General features: G+C 48.3%; 6 protein-coding genes across 6 annotated transcripts; 2 read left to right on the top strand and 4 right to left on the bottom strand.

The window, feature by feature from the left end:
* Positions 1–481: 481 nt before the first annotated feature.
* K441DRAFT_592056 (acid protease) lies at positions 482–2217 on the bottom strand (the record flags this gene model as incomplete). Its single annotated transcript, XM_067644857.1, has 3 exons — positions 482–1211; positions 1243–1974; positions 2027–2217. 3 exons carry the CDS (start codon positions 2215–2217, stop codon positions 482–484), a joined length of 1653 nt encoding a protein of 550 aa, XP_067497402.1.
* An 807-nt stretch (positions 2218–3024) lies between these two features.
* Positions 3025–3991, top strand: K441DRAFT_592013 (uncharacterized protein; the record flags this gene model as incomplete). The annotated part of the gene is made up of 2 exons (XM_067644854.1): positions 3025–3305; positions 3361–3991. 2 exons carry the CDS (start codon positions 3025–3027, stop codon positions 3989–3991), a joined length of 912 nt encoding a protein of 303 aa, XP_067497401.1.
* Positions 3992–4724: 733 nt separating this feature from the next.
* K441DRAFT_670048 (uncharacterized protein) lies at positions 4725–7040 on the bottom strand. The gene is made up of 3 exons (XM_067650223.1): positions 6770–7040; positions 5404–6678; positions 4725–5331 (listed from the first exon to the last, which is right to left on the bottom strand). The coding sequence occupies exons 1-3, from the start codon at positions 7029–7031 to the stop codon at positions 5063–5065; spliced, it is 1806 nt and encodes a 601-aa protein (XP_067497400.1). The 5' UTR covers positions 7032–7040; the 3' UTR covers positions 4725–5062.
* Positions 7041–7867: 827 nt separating this feature from the next.
* K441DRAFT_690918 (uncharacterized protein) lies at positions 7868–9124 on the bottom strand (the record flags this gene model as incomplete). The annotated part of the gene is made up of 1 exon (XM_067652435.1): positions 7868–9124. The coding sequence occupies one exon, from the start codon at positions 9122–9124 to the stop codon at positions 7868–7870; it is 1257 nt and encodes a 418-aa protein (XP_067497399.1).
* Positions 9125–9262: 138 nt separating this feature from the next.
* On the top strand, positions 9263–11003 carry K441DRAFT_690917 (uncharacterized protein; the record flags this gene model as incomplete). Its single annotated transcript, XM_067652434.1, has 4 exons — positions 9263–9284; positions 10346–10671; positions 10714–10779; positions 10839–11003. 4 exons carry the CDS (start codon positions 9263–9265, stop codon positions 11001–11003), a joined length of 579 nt encoding a protein of 192 aa, XP_067497398.1.
* Positions 11004–11966: 963 nt separating this feature from the next.
* K441DRAFT_622241 (TPR-like protein) lies at positions 11967–14695 on the bottom strand. Its single transcript, XM_067645999.1, has 3 exons — positions 14125–14695; positions 13817–14049; positions 11967–13763 (listed from the first exon to the last, which is right to left on the bottom strand). Exons 1-3 carry the CDS (start codon positions 14595–14597, stop codon positions 12280–12282), a joined length of 2190 nt encoding a protein of 729 aa, XP_067497397.1. The 5' UTR covers positions 14598–14695; the 3' UTR covers positions 11967–12279.
* Between the last annotated feature and the right edge of the window lie 1347 nt (positions 14696–16042).

The following is a 16042-nucleotide window of genomic DNA, read 5'->3' as shown; positions in this document are numbered from 1 at the left end:
AGTCCTGGAGCTCCACCACCTATTTACTATATGGAGTGGATTTGGGGGTTAAATCCACTCCAACCCAGTCCAATAAGATCACTGAACAGTAGCTGGTGGAATTCCAGAAGTCGAAGCACAACGAAGGCGCGGAGCGCTTTAGACATCTCCTGTAAACAGTGGCAAACATTAAGGCATATTTTAAAGGATATGCAAAACTTAGTTATGCTCTTACCTTCTGACATTGAAGCGGTAGCAGAGACCTCTGCTGGAAGGCTGAGTTTTTTCCTTCTAAGGCTAAGAGCCTAAATAATCCTGGAGAATAAATATATTCTGGCTGAAAAAACTCTACAAATATATCAAAGCGAACGACTTCGCATCTGGCGTACCGAAATTTTCACCTTCTCTTATCATCGATCCGAATACACACTATCTAGCTATTTACAAAATCACGCAACCGATGCCTTCCGAAAATCCTCCAGCGTTTCCAGTACCTAGGCGGTCACCCGAGCTCGAATAAATGGCCCCCTCGTGGGGTCCTTGGCGAATCGCTTCTTGGCGGCGGTGGAGGTGGAGGAGACTCTATAGCTTGATCGGCTGTCATTTCGTGAAATAATTTGCTAGAACCCTCAAACTCTGGAACCTGTGATCCGGATATTTCTCCTAGAGGGAATGTATGTGGCGGTTTGGATGAATAATCTGGCTGTGGTGGGAAATTATTGGCGCCGGAGTATTTGACACGTCTTCTTCGCCAGTAGAAAATCGCAAAACCTAAGGCTCCGACGGCGAACACCGCACCTATGGCAATTCCAGCAATAGCTCCAGCCTTTAGCTCGCTATGATTTATAGGAGCTGGTGAGCTCGTAGATGAAGTCGATGCTGGTATTGAGGAGTTGCATGCGGATAAAATGCTGTCGCTCACAATAGGCACCAGATCAATATTAGTTGTGGGGTTGGCCTGCCATATCGTGAAGGTATTTGCATCTTGATCAAGCATCACATAGGCCGAGGTGAGGAACTGGCGTCCTAACAGCGGAAGGTCTTTTGAGTCCGCGTCTTGGGTAGGATTTATCAAAACTTCGCTTATGCTAGTATTCGCAAACGGGCGACCATCAAGATTGGTATCGCGGTCAGGGAGAACGAACTGGCTGTTCGGCACTCGAATAGTGACGCCACTATTTAAAGTGAATGTAATGTCGCCCTGATAGCTATTCATTTTGTTAAAAAAAACCCTTACAACTCGAGTGGTTTCTGACAACGTACACCGATGAGGTATTGTAGAGCATACCAAAAAAATTGAGACCATAGGAGCGACCAACATTCGCAGTTTGCGTTAGTGCCTCAAAACTTGAATAGTAGGGATCTAGTGGCATTGTGATCAAATTAGGAAAATCCGGAACAATGCAAGCTGATAAAAACCCTGATCCGAGGAGGGTCTCAGTGGTACCGTTCGGAAAATTCAGCTGCATGTCTGAAAGAGTAACAAGCATGCCTGTGTCACATCTATCGAATGAACCCAATGCCTGCGTATGATTTTTTCCTTGAACTTTAGCCTTGTCGTAACCTCCAAAAACAAAAATGCCGTCCATCTGTACAGGTGCAGATACTCCAGTAAGACCCCAGAACATCGACCATACTCTAGATCCAATTTGGCTGGCGGATTGTAAAGCGTTCAGAATTGTTGAATTTATACCAAGGCCAATGGCATGCTGAGTGTGATACGGGCTAGGCCAAACCACTCGCGGTATTCCAAATGGAAATTTAGCAAGCGAGACGCTTGAGTTGAGGACCAAACCATCTGTGCCGCCGAACCCTGTGATTGTTCTGTTGTCACTAGGAGCGCCGCCAGCTAGGACTACATCGGAAAAATTTTGGTATGTAGTGGAGTTACTTTCGACAAAATATCCTCCTCGCTTTGTTTCACAGGCTATGTTCGTTGTTGTCCGAGGGCAGCTACCATTCAAGGAATCGAAAATCCAAGTGTTGTTTAGAGGCCTGTAGTTCAATTAGCACCTCATACAAGCTACGGATGACAAGGATTGTCTACCAAATTGGTAAAAAGGAGAGTTCTTGAGGTGGGCTACCGACTGAGAGCGCAATGCCCCGCATCACTCCAACGCTTGAAACACGGACATCCTGAATAGGAAGAGAGACTGGTTCGAAGGTGCAATTAGGAGTTGCTGAAGCGATGTCTGAATAGATTGCGCAGGAGAAGAAAAGCCAAATGGAACAGCACATTGAAAGATAACGCGAACCCGGAGTGGTCATCCTTTCCAGCACAGCATGCTTGGCGGACCAAGGATTGAACGGAGAAGTACGTATGGAGTTAGGAGCTTTGTATCTAGCGCCTCTTGTATTGTGGTGCTACAACATGTAGAAAGAAAGGAAATCTGGAAGAGCGAGAGAGAGAATATGTGTACGATCATGTACCGAGCGCATACATACATTTAGATCCAAGGAGGTGGCACAGCACCCTGACACATAGGACCACTAAATGCAGGCATGCCGCTTGCAAAGCCCCTGCAACAAATATACCACATGATTGGGTAACAGAAATACCTATTGCACTGGACGTCCCAAAGCCCCTTCAAATTGCCGCTCTAAGGTGCTAATTCCCGCAATCGACAACCTTAAGAGTCCAGATTTTGCCAAGTATCTGGAACGTCATCTAAGCGCTGCTGGTTCCAAAAGCACATGGCATAGCCCTGATCTTGAGACTGTTTCGACATCGCTTCAATTTTGGGCTCGCCCCAGAATAGGTTTTTGTCGTGAGTGGTGTGGTCGTGCTAGGTGGCCTCACGTAGACGCAGCACAGGCCCAGGTTTAACCGCTCGGCTGGGGTGCTAATGGTCGTGATTCGCCTGGGGCTCTTGTCGTAACCCTTCCGGGGTGCTGTGCCGCTCAGTATTATATTTTGCGTGTCGCCCCTAAGACGTATGGTTTTATTTCTACTTTGGCCATGTCCTCGAACACATTCTCAACTTTTTGGATGTCAGTGACTCTTGGGAATGTGTCTTGGGTAGTTGGCCGGTGGCTGGCCGCAATATGAGAAGATTCCATCGCCTAGCGGCCGCGCTATTCACCATCCTAGTGCTCGTGCTTGTTTTTCGCGACTCTGATCGCATCTCCACAACTTCGAAATCCACCATTTCGGCTGCTCCCACGGACCTAAGACAAAAGAGCGAACATGATGGGGAAGTCGAGTCATCTGTTACAAGCAGCCCGGTGGTTCCTATCACTACGTCCACACCTGCTGCGGAGAAGGCCATAGTGATGGGAAAACTCTCAAACGAAGACACAAGTTGGGTGCACGAAGAACTGCCAGAGTAAGTAGTACAATGCCATAACTTGCGTTTGTTTTACTGATTGCGATGATTATAGCTGGGAAACCCACATTTATATGGTCGACAACCAATCTGCCTCCCTACATACCGCGGCCAATAAAGGCCGAGAAGCCATGCCTTACCTCACTTTTATCGTTGATCACTACCGTAATCTCCCAAAAACAATAGCATTTCTGCACAACCACCGAGGCGGGTTTCCAGAAGCCTGGCATAACGATGCCCCCGATTATCTCGCAAAAAACATGTTGGACCGGCTGAAAATCGACTACGTCCAAGAAAGCGGATACGTTAACCTCCGCTGCATCCATATACCTGGTTGCCCGGATGAAGTTCAGATGTTCCGGAATCCTCCGGAAGGCCATCGGACAGTCGAACATAATATGCTAGGACCATGGCAACTCTTTTTCAGCAACACAGAACCGCCGCCGGTCATTGCAGCTCCATGTTGTGCTCAATTCGCTGTTTCTAGAAACCAGGTATTGAAGCGCCCATTGGACGATTACGAGATGTATCGAAAGTGGTTACTTGAAACGCAACTTGATGACGACACGAGCGGGCGGGTATTTGAGTATTTATGGCATGTGATTTTCGGGAAAGAGCCGGTTTTCTGCCCCGATATAGAAGAGTGTTGGTGCAAAGTTTTCGATAGATGTGATGAGGTTGCTTAGCCTGCCGCCTAGTTTTCTGAAAGTTCTTGGTTAACTTTAGATCTGGTTGTTTAGCATATAATATACCCGGAATAGAAGGCTTCGCCACGCTGGAAGACGGCTGAACAGGGTTTCATCGAAAAGTGACTTTGAATGACCCGGCGACGGTAGAAGCCATCGGTCAGCGCCTATAAATCAACTTCGCTTGGCCATGAACGCATTTGTATCCATGCAGTTATGAATGGGGTTTCTATACCGTGAAGTGCGAGGGAGATGCAATTCTTTGTATGATAATCGGGAGTCGGAGGGTCGTTGGAACATACACCGAAGCGCTAGAGAAGTATAAAATCAAGTGATCAGGGCTCCATATCTTTGTCAGGAAAAGCAACCCCCCTTCTGTGATCATCGTATGACCAGTTAATGAAGTTTTCAACTGTCGTACATGGTATCTTGTCACGTACGTGTATCTAGCTAGCGCCTTTATTGACCTTTTACGAGAGCATTATCCAGCGTGGCTAATTAAGCGACCAGTCCGTAATCAATCAATCGACGGATCGCTAATCTAAAAATTAACCTATCAATCCAATCAATCCACGAGGTTATCCGTTTCAATTCGGTTTGGATCGGGTTGAGACCCCTAAATTTATCCAAATACGCGTAGAATCACAGTATAAAGGACGCGTTCGTGTTAGTTTTAGTCCGTGCGTGATCCGTGCATTCACTCTTATATACCTAAAAGGGATCAAAAATAGTAGTAGATTCTAACTTAGTAGTCTATCCATCGTTTGCGATCGATTGCAATCGAATCTTAGTAATCTATCCAATTAAATGCCTTAATCTTACCTCAGACCAAGAAAACGATTGCCGTACTAAATCAGCCTAGCGGACGATGCGGATATTCCTATATCCGCAATCTATTTCTTGGCCTGAGCTTCTGAGGTAATACTAGACGATTATCAATTGGATGATCGTCTGGTCACGAGGTATACTAAATATATATTTACAAGATAAGCAGACTATCAAATAGTGGTAAGCAGCCAAATATTGTCTCCCAAAAAGATACAGCCACGCTCCACGCCTCATACAGCACTGTCACCACTCATGGACCTCTCCCGATTTAGGTTTCTGGACTCTCACAATCTTGTCGCAATTTAGCAGACAAAGTGGATCAAAAGCCAGCTTCAACTTGCGCATAGCATCCACCGTCGTCTCGCCAAGCTCATGCGGCAGGTAGTCCCGCTTGACAAGCCCAACGCCGTGTTCACCTGTCGCGGTGCCTTCCAGCTCGAGTGCGCGCTTGACCATGCGATGAATAATGGCTTCTACTGTTTTATGCTCCTTTTCATTGTATAGAATTATAGCTGTTACGGAATTAGCTTAGGAGTACAGTACATTGACAAGTACATTGACGAATGCTCTTGGCGCGCACTCACCGTGAAAATTACCATCGCCAACGTGTCCGACGATGGAGCCAATAAGGCCGCTTTTCGCAATATCTGCTTTTGTTTCTTCGATGATAGTCGGAAGCGCCGAGATGGGCACGGCGACATCAGTTGTCCAGACGCTGTCGCCATCGTCTCGCTGCTTCGCCATTACACTCCATATCGCTTCCTTCCTCGCACTCCACAACTCCTCTCTCTCCTCCTCAGTCTTGGCAAACTCAAAGCTCTTCGAGCCTGACGACTTGGCCAATTTCTGAACCTGCGCTATTTGCTCCTTAACCGCGGATGGAGTCCCAGAAAATTTGAAGAAGAGAGTGGGTGCGACGGCCCAATGTTTGGATGTCATGCCCGCGTCGTTGATACAGGCCATCTGCACATCATCGAGGATCTCGATAGCGGCGATAGGAACGCCAGCCCCTACGACTCGGAAGGCACAGTCGGCGGCTTCGCGGATGGTCTTGAAGGCTGAGATTGCAACAGAAGTGTGTTGAGGTTTTACAGTGACTTTGAGCGTTGCTTCTGTGACAAGCCCAAGCGTTCCTTCACTGCCGATGAACATGCGCGTAAGGTCGTAGCCCGCACTGCTCTTCCTAGGCCGTTGCCGAGTCTTTATAATTGTCCCGTCTGCGAGAACAATGGTAAGAGAGATCACCCAGTCCTTCATTGTGCCGTATCGGTATGAGTTGGTGCCTGAACACCCTGTGCCTACCATCCCACCGATCATCGCGCCCGGTCCTGGATCGGGAGGGAAGAAAAGGTTCGATTTTGCAAGTTCCTCGTTCAGATGCTGCCAGCCGACAGCAGGCTGTACAACTACGTCCATATCATCTTCGTGAAGGGCTATTATTTTGTCCATACATGAGAAATCAATACAAATTCCTCCCCGCGTCGCTGCGAAATGACCCTCTATAGAAGTGCCACCAGAGTATGGTGTTACAGGAATGCGACGCTCGTGACAGATCTTCATGATCCTACTGACTTCCCCCGTCGATGCTGGTTTGAGTACTGCGAAGGGTACGTCGCCGGGTGAGGATGGGTGTGAGGACCATGATGAGCCCGAGTGGCTCTCTAGCTCACTCTGCTCCGTTGATATGTTTTCTGCGCCAACAATGTCTCGGAAGTCTGTCCATGCCGCTTGTAGGTTTGTAGGTGCTGTATTATGTTCTGGAGCGTGTGTTGCGGCAAGGGGAACTGTAGAGTTGGTGTCAGGTTTTGGAGGTTTGAGAGTTCCGGTCCAGTAGCCTGCGGCTGCTGCGAAAAGTACGGCTATTATATTGTTAGAATGTATATCTGATGGCGGAAATTGAATATAAATGGCAAAATTGGGCTTGACAGGGCTGGAACTTTGTATCCATACCGAATAACAGAGAAGCGCTCTTCCCTCCAGATCCTAGTTCTCTCTGCTTCGCAAATCTAGCCTGCTCTGCCCTCTCCCGCTGTAATCTCTGCGCTGTGCTTTCATAGAGCTGTCCCTTGAATGACCTTCCCTCCTCCTGAGCGCTAGCATAGCTCCGCCGATGTGCTGGCCGGACTCGTTGGAAAACGCATCGTGAGAGTGCTGAACACTTTCGTACGCCCCTTGAAGCCAATTGAGGCCGATATAGGGCTGTAGCCGACATTATGGCTGGTTTAATAGACAGGGCATCGCGAAGTGGTAGAAGCGGGGAACTAATGCAATTACTTGAATCTCACTTGCAAAAGATGTTCGTCAGGTTGTGATGCTCGGCAGAATTCCGGATGACTTTCAGCGATGTTCCCATATCCTGATCATTGCTCGTAATTGAAAAGGATATGTATTTGCAAGGCTGAAGTGCATCACGGTCACTAAAGATCACGAGTGTAGTTCGATTGTGATAATTCATAAACAGCACCCTGCTGTCCAAGCAAAAATCTCCCATGTATGCAAAAGTAGAGTACCAAACGCTACTTGAAACCCAGTAGAAGTCCACCAAGCACCATAGATCCAAGTCTACCACTCAGTGCTTCCCATGGTGTCTGCGCCCGTACCGTTAACACCAAAGGTAGCCAAACCAGCTACCAGTATATTCAAGGTTCCATGTCCCGGCTGAAAAAAGTTCCTCCATGCCCTAGACCATGCCCGCTGTATATGCAGCGCGAATGAGAGGAAAGAAAAGAACGGCCATAGCATCGTAAAACGCGTAATCATAAAGTGAATGCCATGCTAGGAAAAAAAAACTCATAAAGCCAAAAAAAGGCCGATAAATGGAAGGGGTATAGGCAAGACCCAGTATACCCAACCCATACGTGCAAAGAAGAAAAGATTGCGGATAGGTGTTTGAGTGCCCCACATATTGAGATTCGCATGGCTAGATAAAATCAAACCGCAGGTGTGGGTGATAAGCTATACGTTCACCTCGAAGAAACGAGTCTATAGGATCGAAGCGTACAAAACACCACTCAATCAAGAGCGGTAGCGAATATAGGTAATACGATTTCAGGAAGAAACACGTAATCTCTTCCCAAATCTAAGTAACCTTGTTCTGAACCAAGTCACGAAAGCTAGCCACCGACTCTTGGCAGCGCGACGAGTTGTGACCTGTGGAGCTGTTCGCATCTCCTTATTTAGATCAACCGTAGCAACACGGGCTGGCAATGAGCGACTGTGAGCGGGAGTATAGTTAGAATACTCCCTCCCAGCAACAGGCGTCATCATTTTCTCGTTGGAGACGCTACGCGAACGCTTCTCTTTCACATCGGACTTCCGCCGGTGTCGCTCCTCTTGTTTCGATTTCTTGCGGTTATCACGATCCGCTTGTTTCATTGCCTCTTTCTCTGCTTTACGCTCTTTAGCTGCTTCCTTCTCTTGGTATGCCTGGCGGGCGGCGCGGATAGAAGCGGCTCGTGAAGCAGGATCAACGGGAGAATCGCGGCCACCACGGATGAATCCAAAAGCTTTGTCAAAGGACGTGCGCGAGCTGGGGGATGTGGTGGTATCGATAGATTTAAGCGTATCGCGTGTATGAGTTGGGGGTGAGGTGATGGGGAGACTTGTTTGCGAATAACTCCCGAGTCTGGTCGAAGACCCCGACGCGTGAATACGAAGCGGTGCCGATGCTCCTGGAGTGGATGAAACAGATCCAGAGCGTCGCGCAGGATCAAACATGNGCTGTCTATACCGTAGTTCCTCGTCCGAAAGAATATCATCCGCCTCTTCGGCATCGCTTCCAATGATCGACGCAGGGGAGGACTTCGAGATCGGCGGTGTGTAAGGTCGAGGTGTTTGTCGCATGGGATGCATGTAAGGAACTGTAGGTCTCTGTAGGCTAGACGAAGTTGAGAACTGGGAAGTGTTGCTAGTCGAACGGTGATGTCTACTTCGACCACTTATTGCAGAGAAATTCACATCTGATGCCGATCGGGCGTTTCCACCATACTCATGGATACCAAGCCCAGCCAGGCTTTCGTTTTCCGCGGCCGGTCGAGACAAATCTAGCGCGTTGCTGTCTTTGACTGATAGCTTTCGAAGATAAGGCTTGATCTTGAGAGGATTTGACACCGACGGAGCTGGACGTGCAGGCTCGTTCCATGTTTCGCTGAAGGGCTGTTCGTATGTCACCTTTGGGGTGTCTGAGCGCTTAAATGAGAAACTGGACACATCCGAACCCAGCGGACTGAACGAGTTGTTGACAGAATTGCCGCGCTTGTGAAGCTTGCCATGAGCCGACGGCACAGCAGATTTGGGCGTAGCCATGCTGGTAAAACTCGAGGAGGGCGAGATCAGCTGTACATTTTTGGTGGGCTTCGCTGGTGCAGTGTGAGAGCGGTGTTGGTGAACCATAACGAGCTGCAAGGAGCACGGAGCGAGATGAACAAATATCACCACAACAACATGGTGTCGGAAGACTCGGATGGCGATCAGTGACGAACAAGGAGTGCCTCAGTAGGCTACAAGCGAAATGGCTCCTGTCAGTTGCAAGCCGCGAAGTCAATCGCGGCAGAGTGGCTTTGCGGGATCAGCCCAGCTGAAGACGACGGCTGATGAGCAGTGTTTGCGGAGGCGAAGCCGGGCAGGGTCCAACAATCTTAGCAACAGCAGCGAAGGCGAATAATACAGCTTTGGGGCCGAGGGGGAAGGGCTGTATATCTGGAACACAGAAGGCCAGCCCCACACGGCGTGATAAGTCGACAGAGATGCGGACAAAGGCCCCCATCTCCTAGTCTCTAATGCCATGGCCGTCGGGAACTACTCTTCGCGGCATTAAGTCACTCTGGTCACTCAGAGTCCAGAATCCCTCTAAAGTCAGATTGCGGCCCCCGCGTCTCTCGCTGCACAGAGCGCTATTTGCAATCATGGGCGTGGCGCAAGGCTCGCCGTGGGAGCGAGACAATACAAATGAAACTGTGCCGGCCCGCTCGGGATACAACCTGCTCCACACTGATGCAGAGGTTGCAGAGGTGGTGAATCCAGCTCGGGAGATAAAGTTTGCTTGCCTACCTGATACACGATAACGAACACCAGGCTATAGTCGGTGCTCGACCCGATTTGTGCGTGCGCATCGGGGTGGCATGCTGCGGAGCAAGAGGCAGCAGCTTCTTCATGCTAAGCACGCTGCAGTCGGTATGTCGCCCTCGCTTCTGCAACATACAGTTGGGAAAATAAATACCATTGGGTTCGCAGGCTTCCCAGGGAGTGGAGCTTGCGTCTGGGGCTTGCTGCGTGCCTGGTCGCCAGTGCCGCGGCTGTCGACCAGCTTCCCCTCTTTCTCCAACCTTTCCCAGGATTCACTGCTTGGCTCCAGATCCAGCCATCGTCAGGCTTACCCACAGCCAGCTAGTGTCTCATGCACGGTCGATTCTTCATTAACGACCACGATAGCATCACAGCAAACCACTTGTATGTTACAGGTACCTAACACGCCTCACCTCCTCCTTCCGCCCTTCGTATCTCAAACCATGGCGCCGACTCCCGAAGCATACCATTTCTCTCCGACCCCTCATGTCCCAAACTCAATACTGCCGGTTTTGATTTATCGCAACATGCTCCCCGCTAACCCCACCGCCGCTTCGACGCGCGATGCGCTGGAGAAAAACTCTTGGTTGCAGGGTGGCGTTTTCAAGACATACCGTGCTCACCACTTCCATTCGGTGACCCACGAGTGCTACGCTATCTTCAAAGGATCTAGTCGCTTGCTGTTGGGGCGCGGGCCGCTCGATGATCCCAACGACGGCGGAATCGAGGTTGATGTTTCTGTGGGCGACATTATCGTCTTGCCTGTTCGTGAACACATTACCTTAATAGTTCCAAGTCCAGCCCCTCGGGCCCGTGGCTGATGCATGCAGGCTGGCGTCAGTCATTGCTCGGTTGATTCCGAAGGTGATTATGAGTATGTTGGACTGTATCCAAAGGTGGGTTTGAATGTATTGGCTCTCCCCAACTGCGACGCTTATGGAGACTCGTCCTTCAGGGGAGTCCTCATTGGGACAATAACTTTTGCAAGGCCGACGCAACTGAGACAGCGGAGAAGGCCCGAAATGCACGCAACGTACCTATTCCAGAATATGATCCCATATATGGTCAAGATGGACCGCTGGTGGAAATTTGGAAGAATGCAGCGACCGCAGTGACGTGAACTAGTACAATTGTTCCTATAAAGTTACTTTAACGACCCATGCAGTTACTAAAGCGATTCAGATTTTTTGCATATGAATCGACGTGTCCCCTGATTGTTCATTGTGTTACTCATCTGGCTGCCACGATTTGAGAGATCGGTGGATCAGCGATTCTCAATGCAATTACTAATATTTAGCTCTCCTTTCGAGCAATCATGAATTGCCCAATCAAAAGCTGATTCGCTGGTTATTTCGGGCTGTCGCCAATAATCTCTCCCTATCATCTCCTCGAGGGCGCCCTCGAAATTTTCACAACGGCTTGATTGATAGGAAAGCCTAGAAAAACTTCACTCGATTCTACCCTTCACAGTCCATTCTGAAGGTCTCCAAAAGTCTCGCTAAAACCCTTTCTAACCTTGTTTTCATACAATATTCGTCAAGCAGGTGCTCACGATTTGAAATGATTTTCGCAACAGAATCCCGCTTTAAACAGCAAGTAGGCTATGGCTCCATCTCCGAGCAAAAAATACCCATTAACAAAATACGATCAGAATCTAAGGACCCGTAAACTAGCCGCTAAAAATGGAGAGTTTTAATGCTGTTTTAAGCAGTCTCCCGACACGCCTTCTATACCCGCCGCCCTAACCGGCGAGCTCTATCACGTAACTAATTGGATGCTTATTTTCGTTTTCAAGAGGCTCCTTTCTAGGCACCTCATCATGGAACCTTTATGCTCTTCCGTCCTATCACTATTAGTCCTATGCTGTTTCAGGCAGGCGCTTTACCGTTCCAGCAATCGTCCATAATGTTAAATGAGCGATAGCCCTCCAGTAGTTGCCCTACCTTAGCCCTTACCGTCGTCACGCATCCACCTTTTTTAAAAATTCGAGAAGAGCCATCGCTTGCAATAGTGCTGCAGCCTTCGCGACCTTCTCTACGCATTTGATATCGTTATAGAGTAAACATTTAAGAGTTAGTTACAAGTCGAGAACTATTGGGTCTGATTTGCTATATAGATTATGCTAATGATTTAATGCCAAATTCTCTATCTGCCGCTTATTTAAAGCCTTAAGTGAATACTTTGTATCAAGATAGCTGAGACCTAGCTTCTGTTTTTATAGCGCTAAGTATTTCTTCATTAACGCTAAGCCTCATTATCGCAGCCTTGTGATTTCCGCATAACTCAAGGCCACTCATCCTAAATAGCGTATCTGGGTATTCCTGCCCTAATACCCTCTTACTTATCTCTACTACTTGCACCTCTAGCTCTTCAGCCTCCTTCCATTGTCCTTGCTCCTAAAATGTCGCCGCTAGATTAGCCATGCTGCTTAGCGTGTGTAAATACTCTTGAACCTGTACTCTCTTTCTTGTCTCGACTACCCGCACTTCCAGCTCTTCAGCCTCCTTCCATTTTCCTTGCTCCCGAAGTGTCGCCGCCAGACTATTCATGCTGGCCAATGTATCTGGATGTTCCTGCCCTAATACTCTCTTTCTTGTCTCTGTTACTTGCACCCCCAGCTCTTCTGCCTCCTTTAATCGACCTTGCCCCCAAAATGTCGACACCAGATGAGCCATGCTATTTAGCGTGTGTGGATGCTCCTGCCCTAATACCCTCTTTTTTGTCTCTGTTACTTGCACCCCTAGCTCTTCTGCCTCCTTCCATCGTCCTTGCTTCCAAAATGTCACCGCTAGATTATCCATGCTAGCCAATATATTTGGATGTTCCTGCCCTAATACTCTCTTTCCTATCTCTGTTACTTGCAACACCAGTTCTTCTGCCTCCTTCCATCGTCCTTGTATCCGAAATATCACCGCTAGATTAGCCATGCTGCTTAGCGTGTGTGGATGCTCTTGGCCCTGTATTCTCTTTCTTGTCTCTATTACTTGCACTTCTAGTTCTTCAGCCTCCTTCCATTTTCCTTGCTCCTGAAGTGTCACCGCCAGATCATCCATGCTGGCCAATGTATCTGGGTGTTCCTGCCCTAATACTCTCTTTCTTGTCTCTGTTACTTGCACCACCAGCTCTTCTGCCTCCTTCCATCGTCCTTGCTTCCAAAATGTTATCGCTAGATTAGCCATGCTGCGTAGCGTGCGTGGATGCTCGTATCCTAGTCTGTTGCTTAGAGGCTCTAACGTTCGTCGATGTATTTTCTCAGCCTTGAGATAAAACCCTTGAAGACGTAATACCTTGCCGAGGCAGTCGAACGCATTAAGCGTGTTAATATCGTCGTCTCCATTTACTTTTTGGCGGGCCTTCACCAACCTTCGAATAATTTCCTCAGCAGACCTGTACCTCCCTTGGCGTTGGAGTACCTGACCTAATTCCAACAATATGTGCAAAGTTTCGGGGTGATCGTCATTTTCATGCAATATTTCCAGAGTAGAGAGTTCCTGTCTTAGACGCTCTTCGTCCGCTTGTCTATATCGATACTGGACTGCACTTCTGGGCGCCTGTCCTGTTTGTAATTGCAGGGAATCTTCGGTAAAATACGATTGTAAAGATGTAAATTGTTCTGGGAAGGTATCGGGGGGTGGTGTAGATCCTTCAAGTAGGTTTGGGAGAACTTGGTAAATAGGAGCTGGACTCTGCCCTGTGAAAGTGCTGGTTGCAGGTCGAATGATACTGGAGACTGACAAGGTGGGAGAGGAAATTTGGGGACTCTGGGCTACAGACGTGGCGCCTGTCATTGAAAAGTTCGGGCTTCTCACTGAATATATGGGACTTGTAGCCGGTGAACTTCGTTCGGAAACTGTCCGACAATAAATGGCGGATGGGGTGGCTATGGCATATTAGAGAGATTCTTTAGGGAATGTTACATCGATGGTCTCTTACATGCAGCTGGGCTCGGGACATATAAGACACTCTCAGTAATCTCGTTCCTCTTCATCCATCGATTAATTTTCTCGGGTTCCACAGCATTGCCCCTAACCACGAAAGTAAGCTCCCCTTTATTGGGTTCAACGAGTTTTCTTTTCTGTTGCTTCTTAACAATCGCTTTCATCTCTTGCGGCTTGATATTCTTGTCCAGACCCCACTGAGTTATACGTGTTCGGTACTGCCGTACCCTTGTAAAAGCAACTGTTAGTATCAGACCATCAAAAAAGGCTTGCCCTTACTTGCTAATTTAGGAAGAGGCATACTCAGCTATGAAACCAAATTCCATCTCAATGATATCTTTTACTTTCCGAAGCGGAAAAGATGGGTCCCGCTCAATATGGAGCTCTATAATTCGAGCCTTGTACGGCTCCCAGTCATCAGCGTGCAACGTTGGCGCCTTTCTCTTTCGTGTTCTGGTTGATGGTCCCATAGAAGGTGCGGTTGTATCCTTGGTCTCGTTGAAAGGTGGAAAGTTTTGTGGCTGACTGGTGTAAGGTGCGAGAGGTGGATCGAAGGAACGCGATACGTAGTTGTATGTAGAGGCAATCTGCCCAAGTGGAGGTAGTATCTCTGAAACACGATCTTCAAGCACTGAATTGTTGCCATGGAACTCGAAAGCTTGGTCTGTAGTACCGTGATTCTGCATGAGATATGAAAGAGCTGGTTCATACGAGCCGAAGGAAGTCAGATCGACTCCCAAGTATTCCATGTTAAAATCGCCTAGCATTTGGGTCATGTCTGAGCATGGGTATTGGGTGTTCTCCACCTTTTCGCCACCAATATCAAGAAACAATTCACTGTCAGTAGCTGTAGAGGAAGAAATGTTGAAGGAGGAGCGATGTTGTGCAGACTGAATTTGGTGGGTGGTCACAAATATATACTGATTGCAGCTGCAAAGGAAAGGCTGAAGGAGCGAAGTTCTGATTGGGCCAGTGACAAAACTCCCATTGCCCCCTAGTGCCGGCGATGCAAGGCAGGTCGACGTCAGCGGTGCACTAGCCCAAGGCTTCTGCGCCCGCCAAAAGTGCAATCTTCGTAACAAGCCACAAGGCCTGGCGACAATCACAAAACTACTATTCTGCCAGCCTCCCTCTCTACCATACATCGCCTGCGGACTACTTGTCGTTTCCACGCACTAAAGCGAATGCTGAACTGAGACAATGTAAACTCGGCATTCTGTTCTCCACTGACGGAGGCGCTGCATGAAACCGCAATGTTGCCTGTATTCTACTCAAAAGTATAGACTTGTAGCATAAGGACCGCAGTCTATTTCGTTGTGCTAATAAACACGAAGCCATTGAAGCCCGGGCTACTCGCCTGTGGGGGGCGGCCCGACGGGGCGGGCTTAAACTGGACGGTAATTCACAGGGTTTTCGAAGCAATAGGGGTGCGGCGTTCGGCGAGGTTGAAATACACTGAGCTCTTGCAGTCACTAGAATCTTGGTGGCTACGAATGGATAAGAATACGAAATCGACGGTTTCGCAAAGGCCCTGTTTTCATGGCAATTCCAAGGGATCCAAGGCTGCGACGACGTGAAGCTCGAGTTTTGCTCCGCGGCTCTAACGGGCCCAAAGGGCATGTTGCTCGATCGCGGGAACGATCAAATACTGGATACATATAGGAATCGTGGCAAAGGCTCTATCGTCCGGACACCCAGACTCCGCTCCATTGTTGTAAAGGTCACATTCTTACGGAGAGTGTATACTCCGAAGAGGCAAAATTATAATTAATTGTTCTTCCAGATTATGATTTGGAACTTAGGCACATACATTTGATAAATAAAGCGGCGTGGACTGTGCGCGCTCGAGATACAAACACCTGCAATGAAAAGCAAAGATGTACTAGGAAAAAATTTGATAAGCCATCGCATATGACTAATACATCGAAAATGAAGTTTAAACTCTGAGAATATCTACTGTTCAGCATGAGAAACAGACATGAGATGAAACCTGACCGATTCTGCTGAGGAATGATGGAAATAAGGAAACACAAACTGGCTTGACTGCTGCAAGTACCAGAGTTAGTGTAGAGAACAAGCAGAGCATTCCGACCTCATTCACATAATATGGTGAGTCAGGTGAAGGGATTTTGGTGTTTCGACGTTTCTAAGGTTTGCGCAAACATAATGCCCTTGGCACCCAAGAATTCTTGCTGCCAGCAGGCCGACCGCCCATTTCTTC

Source organism: Cenococcum geophilum (genome assembly GCF_001692895.1).
Source record: "Cenococcum geophilum 1.58 unplaced genomic scaffold K441scaffold_78, whole genome shotgun sequence".
NCBI lineage: Eukaryota > Fungi > Ascomycota > Dothideomycetes > Gloniales > Gloniaceae > Cenococcum > Cenococcum geophilum.
The sequence above is the reverse complement of the archived record's forward strand: the minus strand, read 5'-3'. Positions and strand labels throughout refer to the sequence as shown.

Coding starts and splice junctions, on each gene's coding strand:
- K441DRAFT_622241 (XM_067645999.1), bottom strand. CDS start 14,597: ATGACCCAAATGCTAGGCGATTTTAACATGGAATACTTGGGAGTCGAT. Junction 14,050..14,124: donor GAATTTGGTTTCATAGCTGA/GTATGCCTCTTC, acceptor TGCTTTTACAAG/GGTACGGCAGTACCGAACAC. Junction 13,764..13,816: donor TGTCCCGAGCCCAGCTGCAT/GTAAGAGACCAT, acceptor AATATGCCATAG/CCACCCCATCCGCCATTTAT.
- K441DRAFT_670048 (XM_067650223.1), bottom strand. CDS start 7,031: ATGTCGGCTACAGCCCTATATCGGCCTCAATTGGCTTCAAGGGGCGTA. Junction 6,679..6,769: donor GAGCGCTTCTCTGTTATTCG/GTATGGATACAA, acceptor ACAATATAATAG/CCGTACTTTTCGCAGCAGCC. Junction 5,332..5,403: donor TGGCGATGGTAATTTTCACG/GTGAGTGCGCGC, acceptor ATTCCGTAACAG/CTATAATTCTATACAATGAA.